Consider the following 23,656-nt stretch of genomic DNA (forward strand, 5'->3'; position numbering starts at 1 on the left):
TGATGAACTACACATCCCAGCATGCCTTGCATCAGTTTCAGCATGGCCACATAGCAAAACTAATGCAAAGCATCCTGGGATGTGTAGTTCATTAACATCTGGAGGGCCGATGTTGCCCAGCCCTGCGCTAGGCCATTAGGGATACTGTCCTGCAAGCCTGTCATCTCACCTGATGCAGGAACCTAGAAGCCTTATGTAATTCCGTGGCCGGTAAATGCCGATGGCGCTCAGGGTTTGTCACAATGTACGCAAAATTATTTTATTCAATAAAGTGTATTTAATGTAAATGCTGCTGCGTGGTGGTGGGCTCTCTTGTAGCCGATCGTCAGCAATTATGTGACGTAGACGCTCGTTCAGCCCCAGGAGCTAAACCCTGCATACATTTCCCCACAGAGTCCCTACATAGCATAATTACTGCACAACACGGTGGCGGGTCGAGAATAACGGACTATGTAGCCTACTGTATTTACAGAATGGTAAAGTAGTCTTGGACTATATTACTGTACTGTAACTCAAAGCTGGCCATACATCTACAGATCGATTGTCAGATCTGGCTGGTTGGAACAAAAACCTTGTAATGGATGAGAGTAAATGACAGTTGACCATTTGCTTTGAAATGCTGGAAAACTGCCAAAAACTGTCACTCAGATATCACCAGGATTTTGTTCCAACCAGCCCAATCTGTAGAGGTATGGCCAGCTTAAGTCTGGACCCTGAGTTCAGTACAAACCTCTGTATAACATTTAGCTCCATCATACACCGCCTTTGATGTAGTAGTGTAACGTTGTCTCTAGAACCAGATGCAATTTGTTTTACGAGCGAGTTCTACCTCTTGACGCTTTCTCTGTATTGCAGACGCGGGTGCAGCACTGTATCTGCTCAGTGGCCAGCGATCACTCCGTCGGCCTGCTAAGCCTGAGAGAGAGGAAGTGCATCATGCTGGCCTCGCGCCACCTCTTCCCCATCCAAGTCATAAAGTGGCGCCCATCGGATGACTATCTCGTGGTTGGGTGCTCAGATGGCTCCGTCTACGTTTGGCAGATGGATACCGGTAAGTACAATCATCCCTGTCAGGAGCGGCGTGCGGTCAGGCTGCCTGTCCCTGTACTAACAGCTGCTTATAGCTAAAACGTCCAGGGAAGGATGAGATTTCCAGTGCGGGTTCTGGGCATCAGATACTGGTCACTGGCCATGCGGTATATTGATGATCATTTTAAGGGTATGCGGTGATTAGCTCCACCATCAAAAGGTCAGCCTCTATTCATCAACAGGCAGAAGGTCGACACATTAAAAAGATCGACTTGGTCAAAAGGTCGGCATGGGAAAAGGTCGACATGCGTTTTTCATGACTTTTTTTGTTTTTTAAACCGACTTGTTCATACTTTACCTTCCCATTGGACAAATTAACGCACACGCCCCCTCCGCCAAGTGAATCACCGCATTTGCATGCGAGTGGATGTGTACACTTACACATTCACTCGCATGCGGCCGAGTAAAGGAAAAGTCATTCGATGGTCACTCGCCATCGAATGATTTTTTTTTCTCCGTTCGTAATCAAAAGTCTGCCCAGGGCTTGCTTTTCATTTCAACGCTGTTCTCCGAATATGGGGCGGGCACTGATGTCATGTGACGTCAGCCACCCGCCCCCAAGCAGGAATCAACACGCCTGCAAGGGGAATAGGCCATAAACCACTAGGCATTTCTCTGATCCCGCCCTCTGCATCCGCCCCCGGCCCTCCCACTATGTTGGAGATGGCTTGGTGAGTGTGAAACGGTCCAAAGCGGTTCACTCCCGGGGTTTGGACATGCACATATCTGCTCATGTGCAATCCCCGACCATCGAGGACGGGGACGAATTCTGGCCGCTACAAGCTGGTCTGAATCTTCCACATTGAAGGAGAATATTATAGAGTGCAGAGGATATCGTGGCACCAAGGCAAGCGCAGCGATAGACTACTATGGTTTCCATGTCGACCTACTGTATGTTGACATTGACACCACCAAAAAAAAATGCAAACCCATGTTTACAGCTAGCCAGCCTGTGGAATCCCCACTGGCGGTCAGGCGCTCCATCTGACGGGGAGCGGTTTACCTGCCCGTCTCCGCTTCAGGGAGACGGGCCGGGATTGGGGGGCGCTGGGGTGGACTGCAGGGGTGCTGCTTGTACACACGCGCCCTCCTCCTTTGGCTGGCGGCAGTTGGCGACTGGAGAATCCATCGCAAGGAGCAGCTCCAACAGAACCTGCTCCATCTGTACCTTTTCCCATGTTGACCTTTTGACTATGTTAAACTTATGCATGACCTTTTGGAGGTGTCAACCAATAGTCATAACATAAGCTGAGTACAAACTATATGATATAATTTACTAATGAGCTAGTCTGAGGTCACAGGTTAACGGGACCTCATCGTACACACTGACCGTTACAGTCCCCCGGCGTCAGTGCAGATTTGATGGCTTCTGGAGACGACAGGGGGCAGCAGTGCGCATTCCTTTTGCTTTCATGTACAGTAGGTAGATTTTGTTTTGGGTAAACCTTTTTTTTTTTTACAAAGTATATGGGATACTCCCAATAGGAATGTAACGTGTTACAGGACAGGCTGCTGACTGTTTGGTGTAATCTTTATACTATTACCAATCGCTTTTATTGAACAAGGATGCTTAGGTCTCACTCTGTGGTGGATCAATGAAATAGATGATACTTTGTCTGAGCAGATTTTAATCCATCCCCCATGCTAGTAGCTCTCCAGGCATTGCCTAAGCCTTATCTGGCCACAGGCACTTTCTCTAGTTAATACCTGCAGCCAATCACGGTGAAGACCTAATTGATAATGTAGAAGATACATTTGGGATATGCGCAAATTTCTGGCAGCAGTTATAAGGGAACCGTTTCTATTGTTCTTGGCACTGAATACAGTACGTGAGTGTATATCTGTGGGTTATGCTGCATTCATGACATTTATCATCTAGATCAGCGGTTCTCAAACTGTGGGTCCTGACCCCAAAGTGGGTCCCCACCTTCTCAGCATGGGGTCGCGGCTCCATGTTGCTGACCATCAGGCTGATGACTTCTCTAATCTCAGTCACTGATTCAAGGAGTCTGATAGATCTGTTGAATGGTTTGTTACTTCAGACTCCTTCCATCATTTTGTGCCTCCGCAATGCTGCCATGTATGTGCTGTCTGCTGACTACACGTGTGATGTGATGGGTTATGGTATATTAGACTCCTCCCATCACTCTGTGCCTCCACAATGCTGCCATGTATGTGCTGGCTGCTGACTACACATGTGATGTGATGGGTTATGGTATATCAGACTCCTCCCATCACTCTGTGCCTCCACAATGCTGCCATGTATGTGCTGTCTGCTGACTACACGTGTGATGTGATGGGTTATGGTATATTAGACTCCTCCCATCACTCTGTGCCTCCACAATGCTGCCATGTATGTGCTGGCTGCTGACTACACGTGTGATGTGATGGATTATGGTATATCAGACTCCTCCCATCACTCTGTGCCTCCACAATGCTGCCATGTATGTGCTGTCTGCTGACTACACGTGTGGTGTGATGGGTTATGGTATATTAGGCTCCTCCCATCACTCTGTGCCTCCACAATGCTGCCATGTATGTGCGGTCTGCTGACTACACGTGTGATGTGATGGGTTATGGTATATCAGACTCCTCCCATTACTCTGTGCCTCCACAATGCTGCCATGTATGTGCTGTCTGCTGACTACACGTGTGATGTGATGGGTTATGGTATATTAGACTCCTCCCATCACTCTGTGCCTCCACAATGCTGCCATGTATGCGCTGTCTGCTGACTACACGTGTGATGTGATGGGTTATGGTATATCAGACTCCTCCCATCACTCTGTGCCTCCACAATGCTGCCATGTATGTGCTGTCTGCTGACTACACGTGTGATGTGATGGGTTATGGTATATTAGACTCCTCCCATCACTCTGTGCCTCCACAATGCTGCCATGTACGTGCTGTCTGCTGACTACATGTGTGATGTGATGGGTTATGGTATATTAGACTCCTCCCATCACTCTGTGCCTCCACAATGCTGCCATGTATGTGCTGTCTGCTGACTACACCTGTGATGTGATGGGTTATGGTATATCAGACTCCTCCCATCACTCTGTGCCCCCACAATGCTGCCATGTATGTGCTGTCTGCTGACTACACTTGTGATGTGATGACCGTCTGTAGTAACTTGCTGGGGTCCTGTCATTATTTTTATTGTTTGTTGGGGTCCCAGAGCAAAATAGTTTGAGGTCCCCTGATCTAGGTGAAGAACACCTTGTTCTGTCTCTAGCACCTAGCCGTACTTGTACGTGTCTGTTTTTGCACCATATTGCTCACGCTCTCTGGATGGTCGGTGCGCAAGTATCCATACTTCTGGCTCCAACACATGGGCACAGTTGCCGGGCAGAGAAATTAGCTTGGGGTCCTTACTGAAGTCCACAGCTTTGGGCTCGGTCACAGGGGATCCTTGAGCAGGGCAAGACTTCTCTAATTGACAGCTGATCAATTCTGTGAGGTTGTTTGGTTTGATTGACTCGAGTCTGACGTGGGAGGGGCCAAACAACACGCCTGTCACATGAATGTTGTAGGAACAGTTTGAGTTATACAGTACTTATAATTAGGGTTCTCTTACAGTGAGATCTATTGCTTTTCATTTATTTATTTATTAACAGTTTCTTATATAGCGCATACATATTCTGCAGCGCTTTACGGAGAATATATATATGAACATTCACATCAGTCCCTGCCCCAGAGGAGCTTACAATCTATATTCCCTACCACATGTACACGCATACACAGACATTCTAGGGTTAATTTGTTGGGAACCAATTAGCCTACCAGTATATTTTTGGATTGTGGGAGGAAACCGGAGTACCCAGAGGAAACCCACGCAAGTATGGAGAGAATATACAAACTCCACACAGTTAGAGCCATGGTGGGAATGGAACCCATGACCTTAGCGCTGTGAGGCAGTAATGCTAACCATGACACCATCTGTACTGCCCCGTATATATAACACATGGTGGGGATAGAACCCATGACCTCAGTGCTGTGAGGCAGTAATGCTAACCACTACACCGTCCGTACTGCCCCGTATATATAACACATGGTGGGGATAGAACCCATGACCACAGTTCTGTGAGGCAGTAATTCTAACCATTACACCCCATATATATAACACATGGTGGGAATAGAACCCATGACCTCAGCGCTGTGAGGCAGTAATGCTAACACCGTCCATACTGCCCCGTATATATAACACATGGTGGGAATAGAACCCATGACCTCATTGCTGTGATGTAGTAATGTAACCATTACACCATCCGTACTGCCCCATATATATAAAACATGGTGGGGATAGAACCCATGACCTCAGCGCTGTGAGGCAGTAATGCTAACCATTACACCGTCCGTACTGCCCCGTATATATAACACATGGTGGGGATAGAACCCATGACCTCAGCGCTGTGAGGCAGTAATGTAACCATTACACCATCCGTACTGCCCGTATATATAACACATGGTGGGAATAGAACACATGACCACAGCGCTGTGAGGCAGTAATGCTAACCATTACACCATCTGTACTGCCCCGTATATATAACACATGGTGGGGATAGAACCCATGACCTCAGCGCTGTGAGGCCGTAATGTAACCATTACACCATCCGTACTGCCCTTTCTGTTCTATATGAACTGAGAGAGGTTTTATTCGTGTTGGATCTAAAAGGAACAACCAACTGCCAATATAAAATATAATGTATAGATCTAGACCGGCAGTGGCAGCAGCATGGAGTCCAGTGCCGGGAGATGGGGGAATGGATCGTGGGGTAACAGTCAGTTTTCCTAAATACCTCTCCTCTCCCACTACTAATCCACCGGACTATCCACAATGTATTCAGCTGTCTTTACCCCATGCCTTAAGCCTCCATTTACACACATCATTGTTCTATGGGCCTAACTCAGCCTTGGGCATGTATTCAAAGTTTTCTATTCACCCTATTCAATTAAAGTGCAGAATTACCAGCTAGGTGAAAAATCCGGTATTGATCCATGTGTTTTCACCCATTTTGGGGCATTTTTGCCAGTTTAGGTACACACACACACACACACACACACACTCTCTCCCCCCCCCCCAAAAAAAAAAAAAAAAAACAATAAATAACAGGTAAAAAGGCATGAAAAAAATAACTAGAAAGGTTGAAAATGCCCACAATTGAATACAATAGGGTCGAAACGGAGAGATTTGATTTGGTAGGAGTTATTTTGTTTCTTTGCAGGGTAAATGCTGACTGCTTTATTTTTACACTGTAATTAAAATTACAGTTTGAACACACCCCACCCAAATCTAACTCTCTCTGCACATGTTACATCTGCCCCACCTGCAGTGCAGCATGTTTTTTTTTCCATTTCAGGAAAAAAAAAATCTGCTTTGCGATAAAGTCTGAATTTTTAGGCTCCACATCATTTATTGTTAGGCTTTTTATTATAAAATACATTTCGGAAGAGAGCGGAGAAATTTGGGAAAACCGGTCCCCGCTGCTGAGCTACTTATTTACCGTGAATATAAGAACGTTAAGCATAATGCTAACCCTCCAGTGTAATAAGTAAATTAGAGGTAACTGTACCCGGTATACAATCAGATGCTTTACAAGTAGGCACAGGAGTTCGCCCTTTAATAAATCCATGGCTCTCGCTATCACACCATCGTGTGTTCCACTGCTTTGAAGGTTGATCAAGAACCTACAGGGGATCTGAGATACACTTCAATGTGTGTCTTAGATCGTCTTGCAATCAAAATTAAATTAACTAATACCCCCTGCGGGGTTTTCTGATGGAGCGAGAGTCGGTACGAAAGCCTGTGGGTTTAGTGTTTATAGCACTATTGATACATCCAGAGCCAATTACAGCAATGATTTTCTCAAACAAGCTTAGTAGCTGCGTTTCTGTGGAGAGGTGTTTATACCTCCTGGCTCAGCTGCAAAGAATCCAGGTATCAGAGTTCAGAGCCGCGCAAACACTGCTGAGATCTAATCTTATGGGCTGCATTAAAGACTCACTGCTTCTTTTCTTTTTCTTTTTTCGTTATTTTCTTTTTTTGAGTTTGTCTTTGTAAATATAGAAGGAATGTACATTGTATAAAATAGTTTTTAAAGAGAGAGGATTTAGTATGTGATTAGAGACACACATAACACACTGGTAGCAATTATAAACTTCAAAGTTTGCTTTAAGCAGAGAGGTACCAAACACAGACCCCTTCCTTGGTTACCATGACAAGGAAACTGCTGCTTAATGGTCTGTGGCTTACAACTGACTAATGTACCCAATAATCATCTTGCATATGAGATATTTTATAGTGTGTGTGTGTGTGTGTGTGTGTGTGTGGGGGGGGGGGGGGGGGGCATATATTTGTTTATAAGATCCGGTACTCGCGTAATGATAGATTCCATGCCTGGTGCCCTCTGGACGAATGTGTGGATGTTGATGGAGGTTGCGGCCACTGCAGATGTCACAGATGGTCCTGAAGCGAGTGTTTTGCACGTGTTTTTCACACTAGTTGTTTTTAGCTACTTAAGGAAGGATTCTTTTGCTTTGTTGTATTTCTGATGACAGTTTATGACTGAACCGAAACGTAGAATACTGCTATATATATATATATATATATATATATATATATATATATATATATATATATATATATATATATATATATATATATATATATATATATATATATATATATATATATATATATATATATATATATTGAAATGCAGGAAGGCACACTCGACAACATAGCGTAATATGGTTCAGTGCCCTCGCCAAGAGCCCCCGGCTGGGAGCACAGTAATGGCAACCAAACGGTGCGGCACTCGGAAATAATGGAGGTGGAACCAGTTACCTGTCTGCAAAGTTTCGATGTTTGATATACGTCGTCCTCAATGAGCCGTTGAACCAATTGGGACTTCAAAATCTGCAAAGTGCTCAGTTTTGATCTGCCACCTACCTCAGAAGTGATTCTTCTCTTGATCTCAGCTATAAGAAGCCATTAACCACACCTTCGCTGTGCATTGAGTCCTGATTTTGTCTGTGGGTTATGATCTTGGCTCAGTCTTCGACTGAGTTCTTCAGCGCTTTTTATTTTTGCAAAAAGGTTGATCCTAAAACGAAGTTTCACTTTCGTAGCTATTGCCAGGATTAGAAAGTTCTTCTGCCACCGACACTTTCGCCCCTGTCGCATGAAAATCTGGATAAATATGCCGAATCTGAAAATCCACATTTCTTAGAAAACAGCAGGAAACACAACAGTGCAATGTCTTTAGCTTCCTTTGTTGCAAATTAAGTTTTCTTGCCTGTAGGACGTGGCCCATATATACGTTCAAGATCAATGGTCCGTTCCATTACAAATATGTCCCTCTGTTTCCCCAGAACCCTTCTGAGCTATCGTATGCACAACTTTTACATGATCGACCGTGCTGAAGCAACAGAAATGACTACTAATCTGATGGCAACACTCATGAAATGACGCTCTAAGTCAGCCCTTTAGTCCGGAAGTACAATATAATGGCAGAAGTTGAGAAGGCAGAGACCCAACTGGCACTTATGAAGGCAGGAAGCCATATGAAGTATGATTGTTTGTACAACCTGGGAAAATCGGATGCCGAATGTCATCCCGACAGTTGAGGTTCCGGCGGTCAGTAGACTGACTTCAAAATCCCAACTGTGTTAAAAGCCCGACAGTTGAGATCATGACTTACAGGGGCTATTCTCCCTCTTGGGGGTCCATGACCTTTATAAAGGGAGAATAGAACTTGTTGCAAGAACAGTGAGCCACTGAGGCCGCATCATGGTGAGCGCAGCTCAATTCCGGCTATCGGGAGGTCATAACATACACGGAAAATCATCATCTTACCTTCTTCCTTCCTAGGTTCTCCAATAAACATGACCATGCATTACCATGGTAGTCTGGCTTCAGTTAGAGCCTTCGGCAAACCATCGCTGTGTTTCACATGTGATCCAAGATGTAGAGCGAGAACTGAGAATCTTGGATACACAACTCATTCCAACGCTCATTTCTGATTTGACCAAATCTCAAGTTGAAATCAATATGTGGTCAGGAATTAAACACTTTATTATTGCAAATAAACCTCACCCGACAGATTATCACTTTCACAGAACTGTTACTTGGGAAGAGCTTTCTCATACAAGAGACAGCGCAGCAGCAGAACACACATATGACGATGGGAGGTAGTCACGCTACAGATGTGTCCACGTACATGTATCCTCCATCTGATACAAGTCACCTTATGTATGATGCGCCATTTGACTCTGTATCATCAGGCATCTTTGCGTGCAACTTTTTCTGTTAAAATGATTCACAAAACCAGGAGAGTAAAACGCACAAGCAGCTTTTGCTGTTTAAAATGATATGCAGCATGCCTATATTCTGTGTGTATCTGCATAAGAAATGGAACATCACTGTGTTTTCCTTGAGAACAGTGTAACAAAGCTTTCCAACGCCACATGCTACCGTATTGAGCGCCTAGGAAAGAGGCGAGAGGCCAACCAGCCACAGAACCTGTGATATTCATGTGTCCCTGATTAAAGGAACAGTATAGCACAGCCTGTAACATGTCAGTCCAATAAGCTGGTACTTTATCACTCTCCAACACTTAGAACGTCGTCCTATAAGTGTGAACTATATGGAGGCTAAGCAAATAAATGAACATTAAATCGAGATCAATTTAATGATACAGATACGTTATGATTTATCCACACGCATTACTCGCTCCCATTCCTGATTGCAGGACTTTCTTCGGGCTGCACACACTCTGTGGAATCTCCTCCCACGCACAATAAGACTCTCCTCCAGTCCCCAAACCTTAAAGCGTTCCCTGAGAACTCATCTCTTCAGACAGCTTATCAGATTCCAGAATCGCCCACATAACCTCTATAACCCTTTCCTATCCAGTCACATCCTCACTCATTTACTTTTACTTTAATTTGACATTCTCCTGACCTCTGGTGGACATTGCTGTGTGACTGTTTCATACAGCCCACCAAGAACCTTTGCAATCTGGTGGACCGTTATGCAATAAAGAACACCCTATCATCAGGGGTGAATTTAGGGGTGAAGGCGCCCCTAGGCACAACAGTAACGGACGCCTTCCTTGTCTAATTTTATTATTGTAATTGGTTATAACCTGTTTAATAGAATACTAAAAAGCCACTGTTATTCCCAGTTTTGTTGTATTTAATTGTAACGCACAATATAATATACTTTGGTAATTGTTTTCTAGCACGGCGCCCATCGCATACTGTATTTAGTGGTGTTCGATGTGATATTCCCGTTAAATTAACAGGAGTGCTTGTACAATGAAATATCGCATGCCAGAAAATGGCATGCGATGCGATTTTTTTATTGTACAAGCAGCCTGATGGGTGCTTACAATGTTAAATGCACCCCCATTGTCAACGCCACCCCACTATCAACGCCAACCTGAAGCGCGACGAGCGCAGCTAGCCCGCGAGGGGCGGCGGTAGGCGTCGTCCGACCTTTTCATACCCCCACTATCCACGGCGGCGCAGAGTTGATTTTAGATAGTGTGGCGAGGGCAGCGAGCCACCGAGCCCGAAACGTGGCGAGCGTACGCGGAATACATGTAAAGTAATTCACGCTTCGTGCTCGGTGGCTCGCTGCGCTCGCCACACTATCTAAAACCAACTCCACGCCGACGTGGATAGTGGGGGTAGGAAAAGGTCGGAGGACGCGTACCGCCGCCCCTCGCGGGCTCGCAGCGCTTCGGGTTGCCGTTGATAGTGGGGGTGGCGTTGACAATGGGGGTGCTTTTAACATTGTAAGCACCCATCAGGGTGCTTGTACAATTAAAAATCAAATTGCATCGCATGCCGCTATATTGCATGCGATGAGATGCGATAATATGCACTTCGATCAAAATCGGGGGAGCCGTGCTAGGAAACAAGTACTTATACTTTTCTTTATAAAAGCCCTTATACACTAGTCTGACTTGTCTATGGCACAAGTCTGACATGATTTCCCTTGATCTCCCTCTGGGGAACACTTCATGTGCCATCTTTACATGCAATTTATCGCATATAAAAGGACTCCCGGGGGATTTCAAGGGAGATCGTATGCGATACATCGAAGGTGCTAAAAAGCACCCACTACGTGCACTGACTGCTGCACGTCCTATAAATCCTATCTGCAAGAGGCTCTATCTCCCGATCCGATGTACACTGGGCCGACCATCGAATGGGATGTCAAACCCAAGCGATTTTGACTGATTTCACCCAATTTGTCGGGCCGATCCACCAGCATCGGGTGAAATCGGCCAAAATCACACTAGTGTACTTAAGAAACTGTTGATATAGAAATAATAATAAAATGCCATCATGTAATTTCTATAGTTTCCTGGAGCCTATGGGCCTGATTCAGACCCTGTTGCAGTCTAGCGAACAGGCAAATGCCATCTTTACCGATCCAACGCTCAACCCCCCCCCCGGCTCCCAAATCCTATTATCTGCATGCGAAGGGATGTGTACCCAAACACATCTTCTCGCATTTGGCCGCAAGGACCAGTGAATGATTTCTTTAGTCTTGGCTCAGAAAAGTAAGTCCGTACTGGCCGCAGATAGCCAAAAAGGGGGAGGGCTCTGACGTCATGTGACATCAGCCACCGAACCCCACGCAGGCATCACCACGCCTGCGTTCTCTGGAGGAACACCCAGCGTTTTTATTGGGGTGTTCCCCTGCCCGCTCCCTTCCCGGAACGAACGGCTCTGCATGTGTGAAACTTGCCGAATCCGTTCGCTCCCAGGGCTTGCGCATATTCGCAACATCGGGGAAGGGGCCAAATTCGGACCCTTACAAACATTAATCATTATTTGTTTTTTGTTCCTGAAATGGGTTCTGTGCATTATAGACTGGAAGTCCTGTTAGTCCTATTTCCTCGTAGTTTAATGAGGTGTGCTGCCAAAGATGGCCAGCATGCACGCTGCATACATGTTCACTTCACCCACAACATCTACACTTGTTGTGCGTACCTCTGTGGGGGTACGAGGATAGATTATATATTATACGTAAATTAAATTAACAAAATAATAACAAGAAGTAGACTTTCCTTCCAATACAAAAGCCTTTTTTAAGTACCACCAGAAAGCAGTAGGGGGCGCTGTAAGTCTGGTTTATATTGTGAAATGCTTCTTATGTGCAAAAGTATTTCTTATCTCAATATAAAATTACAGCTGTCTATTTGTTATTTAATTGCCCGCTGTAGCAGTGTTCTTACAGGTTTTTCTTTTATGAAGGATTCTGATGATGACCAAATTAAAGTGGAAAAATTAAATGTCCCTCCTAAAGGTGCCAATAAGTGTTCTCTTGCCCAGTCTCTAAATGAAGTGCTGGATTAACGACCCCCTCCGTTCAGACCCAATGCGCATTGGGTCCTACAGCATCAGGCAGATCAGATTTTGTCAGATAAATTGGCCCAATCACCGTACAATCCTTTTAAACTCAGCCACTCCTGAATGGCACTGGTTCTGTGGGTTGCCTGCATTTCACTGGGGTTAAATCACCACAGAACCTGTGTAATTCTTGAGCGTCACAGTTTAAGGGATAGTATGGTAAGTTAAGGCATATGACATCACTGTTGGTGGTCATTATTAAGAACCAGTTGATTTGAAGTTTGTCATTTGTCCGCCAAGTCTAATCTCTCCGTATCCCGCGTGCAGGGGCCTTGGATCGTTGCGTGATGGGCATCACGGCTGTGGAGATACTGAACGCGTGTGATGAAGCCGTACCTGCCGCTGTGGACGCACTGAGTCATTCAGCCGTGAACCTAAAGCAGGCGATGACCAGGCGCAGTCTTGCTGCCCTGAAGACCGTTGCGCATCACAAGCTGCAAACCCTCGCCACCAACCTCCTGGCATCCGAAGCGTCAGACAAAGTAAGTCCACTTGTCCGTGCCAGTCGCCCGGCGTCATGTGTGCTTGAGTCATACCTGCAATCCTGTAAACAAAGAGGTCACTAAATTGCCTTGTAAAACTGTTCATGAAATACTGTGGTGTGAGGTCAATGATTTTTGCTTCACTGTGGCGGCGAGCAGTGCTGACTGCTCGCTGTCACAGCTCTCTAGTTCAGTATTCGACTGACCCCCTGCACACGCCGTTTCCAGCTTGCTAGGTGTTTGTAGCAACGGGAAACGGAGTGTGCGGCCGCTAAAACAGCGAGGCTTGTGGCTAAATGCAGCAGACTCCCTGCATTAGCCGCGAGCCTCGCTGTTTGGTGGAATCTGATGGCAAGGATTCCCCCGGAACGTAGAATAGGGTGAGCGGCCAGTGCAGGTGTTAAATGACGAGGATCGCTTGTTTTCGTTAAACCCTGCCGTTTAAACCCCTCACCGGCTGCACTGAATACGGCCCTGTATGCGTAAGTCCTTATTAACTTGTTTATAGGAAATGATCGGATAAGTCGGGAACATTAAGTGCATCATCATTATTATAATTGCCGTAGGTATGACTTTCCCAAGAGCTGACAGAATTTTCCTGGATCTTTTATACATACTGGAACATTTACACATCGGAACAGCTTAACTCAGTTCTGTCCCATATTTATGGAGTCCAAGCTTTGGTCTCTACCTATGATTCCTCACAAAACAAAAAATATCCGTACAGTAGACCATTGGCACCTCCTACGTCACCCTCCCCCGAGGTGTTCTATTTTATTGCATTACATATAATTGTCCATAATACGCCTTGACTGAAAGAAATCGGTGGTGCTCACAAGCGTTTGGTAAGCGCTCCTGCGACGGTGATGTGCCCCTTTCCTTCTGTAATCAGTGTAGGCTTTACAGTACAATTAGGGGTCGTTGCAGGAGAGCTTCCTGACCCTGTTTTTCCTGCATTGTAAAATACACAGTGTGTGAATATACTGCAGCCTCATACGGTGGTAATTGTTACCCGGCTTAGCAGCAAAACAATTACAGTGGAGAGAAGAGCTCTAAGACGACGAATCTGCCAGAGAGATAATCACTTTATGAAAAATGTATGCTGATGGAATCATTAGGACGTGTTTGCACTGCTCTCCCGTGAAGCCGCTGCTGCGAATGTGAGCCGAGGATATATTTCCACTCCTTGTGAATATCTCCAGCCATCGCTGAGATTAATTCCCAGCTGATCGCCATCCTTATTGTGGAGGTGGCCCCTCGGCGGAGAGCTCGATGCCATAGTTTGGTGGAACGTTGATACTTTTTTTTTTTCCTCTGTTTCGTCTTCTTTTATTAGGTTATCTCTTTGTCAGGAAAGTGTATTTTAGCCCGGTAATACAATAATTCCCTGCAGGCACTGCCTTTACTGGCACAGTTTGAGCAGCGAGCTCCTGTCCTGTCTTGCAGATTAATAATTTAGTGCAGCAGTTCTCCGATTACCAGGCGGAAGGAAGGAAAGACCAGGCCAGCAGCTTACAGCTCTTCCTTGTTAAGTGATGGAAAGTTTTGGGTGGTTTTTATGTCTTCCCGTGGCCCGCCAGATTAACCCTTCATGACCGCTGTACTTTTCGTGCATGCCTTCGCAAATTGGTCACCTGTGCTTTTCGTTCACTGGTGTAATCGTTCAAAGTCTGGAAAATATATATTTCTATAATAATCATTCGCCGCCACTCTTATCCTGCATATAGTATTTGCGTGTCTGTGCCCTTTGCTTACCCTTATATGCTTTAAGGAAAGATAACCTAAAATGCTGATCGACAGACCTCCATAATATCAGTTCAGGCTCCCACGTGTGGTTAGATTGATGTTTTAAATATTAATGACATTTTTCACCAGGATGTAAACAATAATTAAAAGCTTGCTGGTGGTGAGTATTGGGAAGGTGCTGATCCACCACAGTATAATAATGGAATAAACAATTGTCTGTTAAAAATCAATATATGCACCCGTATACCTTATACAGGTTGAGTATCCCTTATCCTAATAATCGGGACCACAAGCATTTCGGATAAGGGATTTCTCTGGTTTTTGGATAATTTTTTAATTTTTTTTTTAACATACTGGTGGTGCCCCGATGGTTCCACAGTGGCTTCAGGATCATCTTCAGTGGTCCCAGGGGTGCATTGCGTGAGTGAGCGGGCGCTCCAGTGACATCACCAGCACACACCGCACACTCCTGCAATGCACTCCTGGAACCGGACATGCCGCTGAAGAGGATCCTGAAGCCCGCTGTGGATGCCGGGGATGTGGTAAGTATGAAGAAAGGGGCAAGGGGTAAATAAAAGCAGAAAACCCCCAATAAACAAAATATTCTGAAAAAACACGGTTTTGGGAACATTTCCGTTTTTGGATATAAGGATACTCAACCTGTAGTTCACAATACAACACACATTTGTTACAACAACCCATCTAACAATAAATTTTTCCAAAAAATGCAGTCAATAATTTTCCATGACATTGAAATGTTATACGGCATATCACCCTCTTCAGTTGATATTTTGGTTTTAACTTGAATTTAAAGACCCGACGCGTTTCGACTTACACAAGACTTCTTCAGGGAAACCTCATGTTTTAAAAAACCAGAGTAAAAATTATTAAAAGCTTACTTTAAATAAGCTATCAATCAAGTGACTTCCTGCCACCCGTCTTACTTAGATATCACTTACAATATTTGTTTACGGAAGCCTAAGTAGACCAAAATTGTATTTAATGCATTAATGTTTAGGTTATCAATACTTGAGTTACATCATAGCATCTTAGTACATAATTTTTTTGCATCCATTCACTATAAGTTGTTTGCTTAATACCTTTCCTAGGAGTCAAATGTCCAACTCCTATGATTAGTTCATATTGGAGCACTTCCTATAAAACGGAACTCCTATATATTGACACTTGTCAATCAAAAACATGCCACTATTAGCATCTTAAATAAAACACTGGGGACTTATATATTCATTTAAGCCCTTTGGATCGTAGGTCTCCAAGCAATGAATCCAAAAAGCCTCTCGTTGCAATGATTTTTTGGAATAGTTACCTCCTCTAATTAACATAGGAACATGATTAATTATTTTATATTTGATTGCTGACGGGTTATGTTTTGCCTGGAACAAATGCTGTGCTTCCAGCGGGTTACTTGTGCCCTTCTCAAGTGCCGATCTAATGGCACTCCGCTCTCCTATGTTGGGCTATGCGTTCTTTAAACATCCTGTCTGTTTTCCCTATATAGTTACATGGGCAAGTGATCATGTATACCACAAATTTGAGGTACAGATGGAGCGCCTCTCGTTCAGAGCCGGGAATCGCCAGAATGTCCCTGCTGGCGATCGCGTCCCAGTTTATCGGCAGCGGGGGACGGAATCCCTGCAGGCAGGCTTAGAGGTGTGTGTGTGTGGGGGGGGGTGTGCGGGGGGCTTTGGGCACCGACTGGGTGGAGGCGGGCGGCTGTCAGTTGGCAATCCAACTGCCAGCACCCAGCTGAATGAGGCCGGCTACATCTGTACAGGTTAAATATGCTTAAATGTGTCTTCTGTCAACCCTTTCAGTGCCAACATATCTGTGAGAGATGTGCAAAATATCCGCACAAAATGTAATTTGTTGTTTTAAAAAATAGTTGCAGGTGACGTGGCCATATTGTAAGAAGAGGCAGGTAGGTCTACGTAAGGCCAAGATATGGTTTCCAGGTAGTCCATTTCTTAGCCTACAGATGGTCCTCATGCATCTATCCACCATGCGAAACAAGATGCTTTATTCGTAAGGCGTGAGCTCCGTGTGACTCCGTAGAGCTGGGCACCTTTTTTGCAACTCTTTCTGTTAAATAGCATCTTATTTACAAAACGGTGCAAATAGAACGCTCTCACAGGTTCTGCTGATTATCCCTTTCAGGTCCAACGTGTAGTCTGGCTCAACAGCCCTAGCGCTATTAGCAGATCCAATGGTGAACCACTTTTAAAAAAGGAACATTAACATTGTTCAACATTCAATGTAGACCATTTTTGAATAAAAAAAAATACTAAATTACAATTAATTTAAACCAGACTGTTTTGAATTGAAAAGAAAAAAAATCGGACTGCAAAGGGTTAAAATGATATTTGGCATGCCAATAGTCAATGGGTTCCTTCCACTGCATTTATATGAGAAATGGAATGTTACAGTGTTTTCAAGGAAACCAGAGTAACATACAACAATTTTGTATGCAGGTGCACTGAATATAGACATGCCGCATATCATTTTAATCAGCAGAAGCAACTTGTGCTTCTTATCAGATTCTGAACCATATTCAGCACATTTTGCAAATAAGACATCCGTAGTTAAATAATGTCAGAGTGTGTCCACCATAACATGTACAGCTCAGTATTGTTACCTGTTGCTCCTCACAGTAAGGGTAGTATTCAATTAAAAGTTTCACAATGTGCAGCAAATCCTGTTTAGGCGAATGCTGCAGGGAGCCGGGGTGGGGGGGCTGGGAGGGAGGAAGGGAGATGGCTGCCTCCCTGCCTGCGCCTGACGCTGCACACAACAGCGCGGGGGGGGGGAGAGTAGGGCTGTCGGGGACACAGGCAGCAGAAGTTGCCGCCCCGAGGAGACAGGGCAGGCAGGGAGGCGGAGGGGAGCGTTGTGCTTTTCTCGCTCCTGCATATATAATGAACGGGACCCAGCGCAGTGAATATTAATGAGCGGTCATGTGATGTCATCTGTACAAAAAAAAAATTACAAATTTGGGCGAACAGTGATCGTTGAATAGGGTGAATCAGGTTTGCAGTGAAAAGAATCACCGCAGATTTTCAGTGAAAAGAATCACTGCAGAGAATAACAACAGCCCGATTTACTGAAATAAATGGTAAATCCAGAGCATTGAATACTGGCCAGTAGGCTCATTATGCCTTTCTTTGACAACTAGTAGAGTGTCCTCGAATGCAAGCTTTTTTTCATATTTTGTTGCAAATAACTTTATTTTTTAAATGTATTTTTTTTTAATCTGCTGTCCAGAAATTCAGGTATGTGGGAAAGGGATGGATCTTTTGTGCCCAGAGAGGCAAATTTTTTTTAATCTATATTGCTTTCCTTTTTGGTTCTTTATTGTAACTGGTAAGATGGAAGCCACCAGAGGACATTCTGCAATATGCCTGGGCCTGTTATTAATATGAGTAAGGCCGATGGAACAGGAAGGGTCTGCGCTGTGCTTCTTGGTTTGTGTTATACAAAAAGTTTCTTGCAAAAAATAATTTTTAATAAAGAGCAAATGTATCTCCAGCCAAATAAATGTTTATTCATAGTTATACCAAAATACTGGCACAGGTATACCAACTTTTCTTCTATGTGTTTCTTAGCGATGCCCAATAGTCTGTATTAGCGGGTGTTTTATTTGTATTTCCGGGACTCGCTAATCTCCTAGCAGTTCCTCTCTAGCACATAGGCCCTTATTCTGGTTGGTGCGGTCGAGCCGCATATGCGGCTCCGACCGCACCAGACGAATCCCCGCCCACCATACGGTTCGCCACGGCCGTCCGTACACGGACGGCTGGCGAACCGCACGAAAATGGTGGAGGCGTACGCCTCCACCATGCTGGGAGCTGCCCCCTGCATTCGATGGTCGACGACCATCGAAGGCAGGACCGCACGCCGCGGCAGCTCCCGCAAGCTGAGACCACACGGACAATCGTCCGTGTGGTAGCTTGTATGGGGGCTGAAAGCTGACATCCGGCGACGTCAGCTTTCCGCCCCCATGAGTGGCGTCATGCCCTCATTACCATGCGTACGCCCCGCGTTTGCATGGGAACGCCCATGAAACGCGGGGCGTACACATAGGGAAATGAGGGGATGAAGCCCCTCACGCCCCTATACGCCCCCTTTGCGGCGTCTAAATTTTTAACACGGAGAATTCCCCTGCACATGCGCAGAGTGACCTCTGCGCATGTGCAGAGAGAAAACATCGGCGGTACGGCCGCACGCGGGCCGTACCGAGCCGATTAGAATAAGGGCCATAGTTATGAGGTTGCGGTGAACGGCAAACCGTTTACAGTATGAAACGCACCAGTTCCGACTGAATAGCCCTGGCTACCACCCTTTTCCCCAGCATGGAAAATGACCGCACCTATTTGATTGCGGCCCATAGCCGCTGAAGTTGCGTTTTATTTGTTATGCTTTTGAAACCTTTCCTGCCCTTTCCAGTTCCCATACTATTCTGAAATGATTCCTCGTCCTAGATTTGCTTAGCAAACTAATTGTCTATGGGAGATCTGATCTTCTGCAGCCCTTATAATGCAGCTGGTGATTGATGCATTTAATTTAGCTCTTGCAAATTGCAGGTTAAAAAGCTAGTTGGTGCGCTTGTACCTCTGGCCCTCTCTCTCGCTTCCAAAACTGTATTTTAAAGCTCCGGACAGAATTATGGGAACGGACAATTTTTCTTTTCTGACCAGCAAACAACTTGCAGACCATACCGGAAGGCTTTTGGACTGGATGCTTGCTACCACAAATTACACTTTTTAAGACGGCTTGTCTATGCCAGGTAGCAACATTGGGATTTTGTAATCCTATTTGCAGCTCGTAACATTACCAAATGGATTCCAGATCAGGACATAAATTGTGCACATATCGAATCAAATCTAAATTTGTTTTATTAGTCGCAAACTGAAAATCTTGTTTTCTCACAATTGCTCTGCTGTGTACGAGGGCACATCTGTATGACATTTCAGCCCTTTGCAATGTTCTTTGGGCTATTGATATTAATAACGTATCACATGGCTCTACCAACGTCCACGTAATTTCTGCTTTTAGAACTTGGACTGTTGGGCAATATTTGAGCCCATTTCAAAGCTTGTAAAATGTAAACCTAAACATAAGCCTGTATTCTATGCTCCACAAAGTTGGCTGCACACACAGCTGTAAAATACGGTACCCCAACATCGTAATTTTATACTACTCCACCAGTTTGTCAACCTCAACAATTGTCTTTTAGAGCCCAGTCACAGATCGGTTGCTTTCCGGCTACTCTTTGCGACCATCATGCTCAATTGAATTACGCACTGTAATACTGCACTGCCACTTAAGCAAATCTCTCTGCTGCTCTTGACCTACAGTAACTGATACACTTTATTTAAAAAAAAAAAAATAGGAACTACTTCCAAATGAAGTGAACAGGCTACCGGTTATTTTTCAGCACACAGCGGTGAGTTTGTATATTTACTCTATACATTTAAGTACCGCTTTACTCCTAATTTTGCAAAGCCGACCACTCGTGTACAGACTGCTGTTGTTTGCACAAGAAGATTCAGAACACGATGATATGTTGGCGTGGGACAGGTGAGATGGATGTGCTACATTTTCAGCCTGATCCTACGTGTGATGAAACTGTCCACAGACCTGTGCACTGTACGATTGATGAGTGTACATATATGACAGTATGTCTCTCTCTCTCCACATGACACAGTGATATAGAACAAAGAGCCTCCGATAACACGATTGTCACTGGTGCTGGTTATTCTGATATGTAATCACTTGGTGTAACGTGCGGCCGGCTGTTGAAGTAGGACAGTATGTATGGACATGCATAGCAAGAGCAGACCTGGTCTCCTATGGACAGTGTTAGATATTACTGGAGACATGGGCATCTAGATAAATAATGGTCCTTTCCCTCCTTGTCTCTTACAGCAGAGTGAGAGCAGGGCTGACCTTTTCCTCCGCTCGCTCTGTCTTGGGCTGATTGACTTGATCTTTCTTGCCCTATGGCCACGGGCTGGAATTGCCTTTCTCTGCCTTTTCCTGCAGCCTGGCTGCACCAGGTTTGCCCAGATCCTTACTCGGAATTGAGTTTTTCTTTTAGTGCACTGTAACTTAGTAAATGAGCGCGTACTATCAGTTACCCCTGGTGTTACCTGGGTGTATATTGTTGTTTTTTCGAACTCCCTGCACATTATAGTGTCCGTGATGGGATGCAGTTCAAATCCCGGTGTTCGAAAACCCGAACGCCGAAATCCCGAACGCCGAAATCCCGACACTTTCTCCCCCCGTGGGTGTCCATGACACCCTCGGAGGGAGAATAAATTAGTGTGCCGAGCGTAGCGAGGCACCGGGCCCGCTGCGTGGCGAGCGCAGCGAGCCCGCAAGGGTGGGGCGATCCACGTCCCCCCCTTGTCGGGATTTCGGCGTTCGGGATTCCGGCGTCGGGATTTTGAACGCCGGGATCCCGACCGCGGGCTTTTCATGCCGAATCCTCCGTGATACCATTTTTTTCTGGTCTCGCGGGGCTCGCTGCGCTCTCCACGCTTCGGAGTGGCGTGGATAGTGGGGGGGTGTCTCAATCTCATTGCATCTCATATAAGTGTATAGTAAAGTAAATGGCATCGCACCCTATAAAATTGTATGCTGTTTTGCTATGCAATGCGATCGCATATCACCGCCCGGGGCAAAAAAGAGCAGTAAATAAATTACATAGGAAAACCGCATGCCATGCGATGTGATTTTCTTACGTAGAATCGCCCACTAAGCAATTTGCTTAGTGGGCGCCGTGCTAGGAAACAAGTACCCCTTTTTCTAATGATAATTTTTCATTGGGCGATTGTTGCCTTTTGGTGGTTTGCTCATTTGTGATGTTTCGGATTCTGGAGTTTGTTTTCAGATAAAAAATTTTGAGGGTCTTTTTTTTCAGGGTCACTCTGCGTCATATGCGTCCGACCGCATTTGGAGTGATGTTTTATGCCTGCGCATAATGATTTATGTGCATTTGCAGGCTCTCTTGGTGGACAGACTCGCCGATTTCTGTAGTCGCTAGCCTGTTCGCACGGAGCAGTGTGGGTGGGGGGCGCGGGGTGGTGGGCCCGGGTCGCGCCCATGGGAATGCCCACCCAGTCAACCGGAGTCAGGGCCCCAGTGTGGATATGATAAGGCGGCTACAACCTGTTATGGGTGAGAAAGCACTTGGGCATCTATTTATACCCCGATGTCCATCATGTTGGTATGCAGTCCCTTGTTGGGCAATGTTGCCGGTCCACCACTAATGGTCAACCGTGAGTTAGGTCGACACCTGGAAATGGTCCACATACTATAGGTCGGCATTGACAGAAGATCGACATAAGCTTAAGGTCAACATGGACGTGGTCAACCGTCAAAAGGTCAGCACGAGTTTTTCAAAATTTTTGGGTATAAACTGACTTGGTTCATAGTTTAATATACAAATGGGCATAGAGTGAGAATGTGATCCTGCCCGAAGCATGGCGCACGCGCTACACATATACATTGTGCATGTCGACATAGACACCCCAAAAAATGCAAAGAACTTGTAGACCATGTCCATGTTGACCTCATGCTTGTGTTGACCTTCTGGCAGTGTGGACCTATGGTATGCCGACAATTTTCAGATGTCGACCTAGTCGCTGTCAACCACCAAGTGACTGCCGACCTAGACATTACCCACTATACTGTAACATATATGTTGTTGTTGTTTTTTTTTTTTTTTACAATATAAACTGGTTTATTTTTATTTTATTTTTTTTATTCTTTATTTATTCAAAAGGATCTCTGGAGTTTTGGGCTTACTCTTATTTAAACAAAACAAAAAAATAAACGAGAACGATGGACACAATCTACTGGAAGTATCCGCTAAAAAACTCAGGACATTGTTCTGCCTGTATATCCCTTACTGGCTGTTTCTGTTAGTGACTCATTGTCCTGAAATCTATATGTTCTGTTGTTGTTCTATTGTGATTCAATATTTGGACTATTAGGGGCTCATTCAGAATTGTAAGTGAAACAAACAAAAAACAACTTTGTCCCTAGACAATCAATGGTAAAATGCAAGTGGAGCGAATATATATGAATTTTGTTTGCATGGGTAAATACTGGCTGCTGTTTGCATGTACCCCACAAATTTCTGGAAAGCTTTATTCTTACACTGCAAGTAAACTAACTCACTGACCATCTATGTTTTTTGCAAACTGTCCCTTTTGTGAGGTTGGCTCAGTGGATACAGACACCACCAGCAGGGGGCAACAGAACTCTTTTGTTTGGCTTTTTCTCTTACTGCATTATTATGTGCAAGCCTGTCTTGTCCTTTTTTTTTTTTTTTAATACAGTACACCCATAATAATACACAGGGTACCAATAATTATATAATATACATTACACCTCACTTGCTTCTGATACACAAAGCGTCCGTCCTAGCACTACATGTCCTTCCCATTGAAATTGCATTTAAAATGACACTTGTACCTTATTTTATCCCGTTGTATGTACAGTATGGAGACTGTTACTGCCACTGTTGTTCATAAAGTTGGGAATATTCGCGATAATCGGTGCAGAGCACACGTTTCTTGTAACAACCAATCAGATCTGAATCTGGTTATAATGTTTAAATTAATTGTATTTTTTTATTTCTTTTTTTATTAAAAAATTATCTACATTGAATGTTGATCGATGTTAATGTTCTTATTTTAAAGTGTCTCACCACTGGATCTGCTACTAGCGCTAGGGCTGTTGAGCCGGACTAGGCGTTGGACCTGAAAGGGTTAACTTTACTGCTCAAAAAATGAAGCACTGATGTTTGTGTTGTGGGTGACACCAACGCTACTATTTTCCACAGATGACCCCTAATTAAAGACCATTCACTGTCTAAGTGGTGA

The 23,656-nt window shown here is 44.8% G+C and overlaps 1 protein-coding gene across 2 annotated transcripts in view; it reads left to right on the forward strand.

Moving 5' to 3' along the window:
* The window catches only part of WDR7 (WD repeat domain 7), a 298,065-nt gene that overhangs the window by 44,255 nt on the left and 230,154 nt on the right, over positions 1-23,656 (forward strand). For both annotated transcript variants that reach the window (XM_083155233.1, XM_083155236.1), the window contains exons 13-14: positions 856-1,051; positions 12,787-13,001. In XM_083155233.1, coding sequence (XP_083011359.1) covers positions 856-1,051; positions 12,787-13,001 — 411 coding nt within the window. The remainder of the gene's footprint in view (positions 1-855; positions 1,052-12,786; positions 13,002-23,656) is intronic.

The sequence above is a fragment of the Crinia signifera genome, chromosome 1, assembly GCF_055691185.1.
Source record: "Crinia signifera chromosome 1, ASM5569118v1, whole genome shotgun sequence".
Taxonomy (NCBI): domain Eukaryota; kingdom Metazoa; phylum Chordata; class Amphibia; order Anura; family Myobatrachidae; genus Crinia; species Crinia signifera.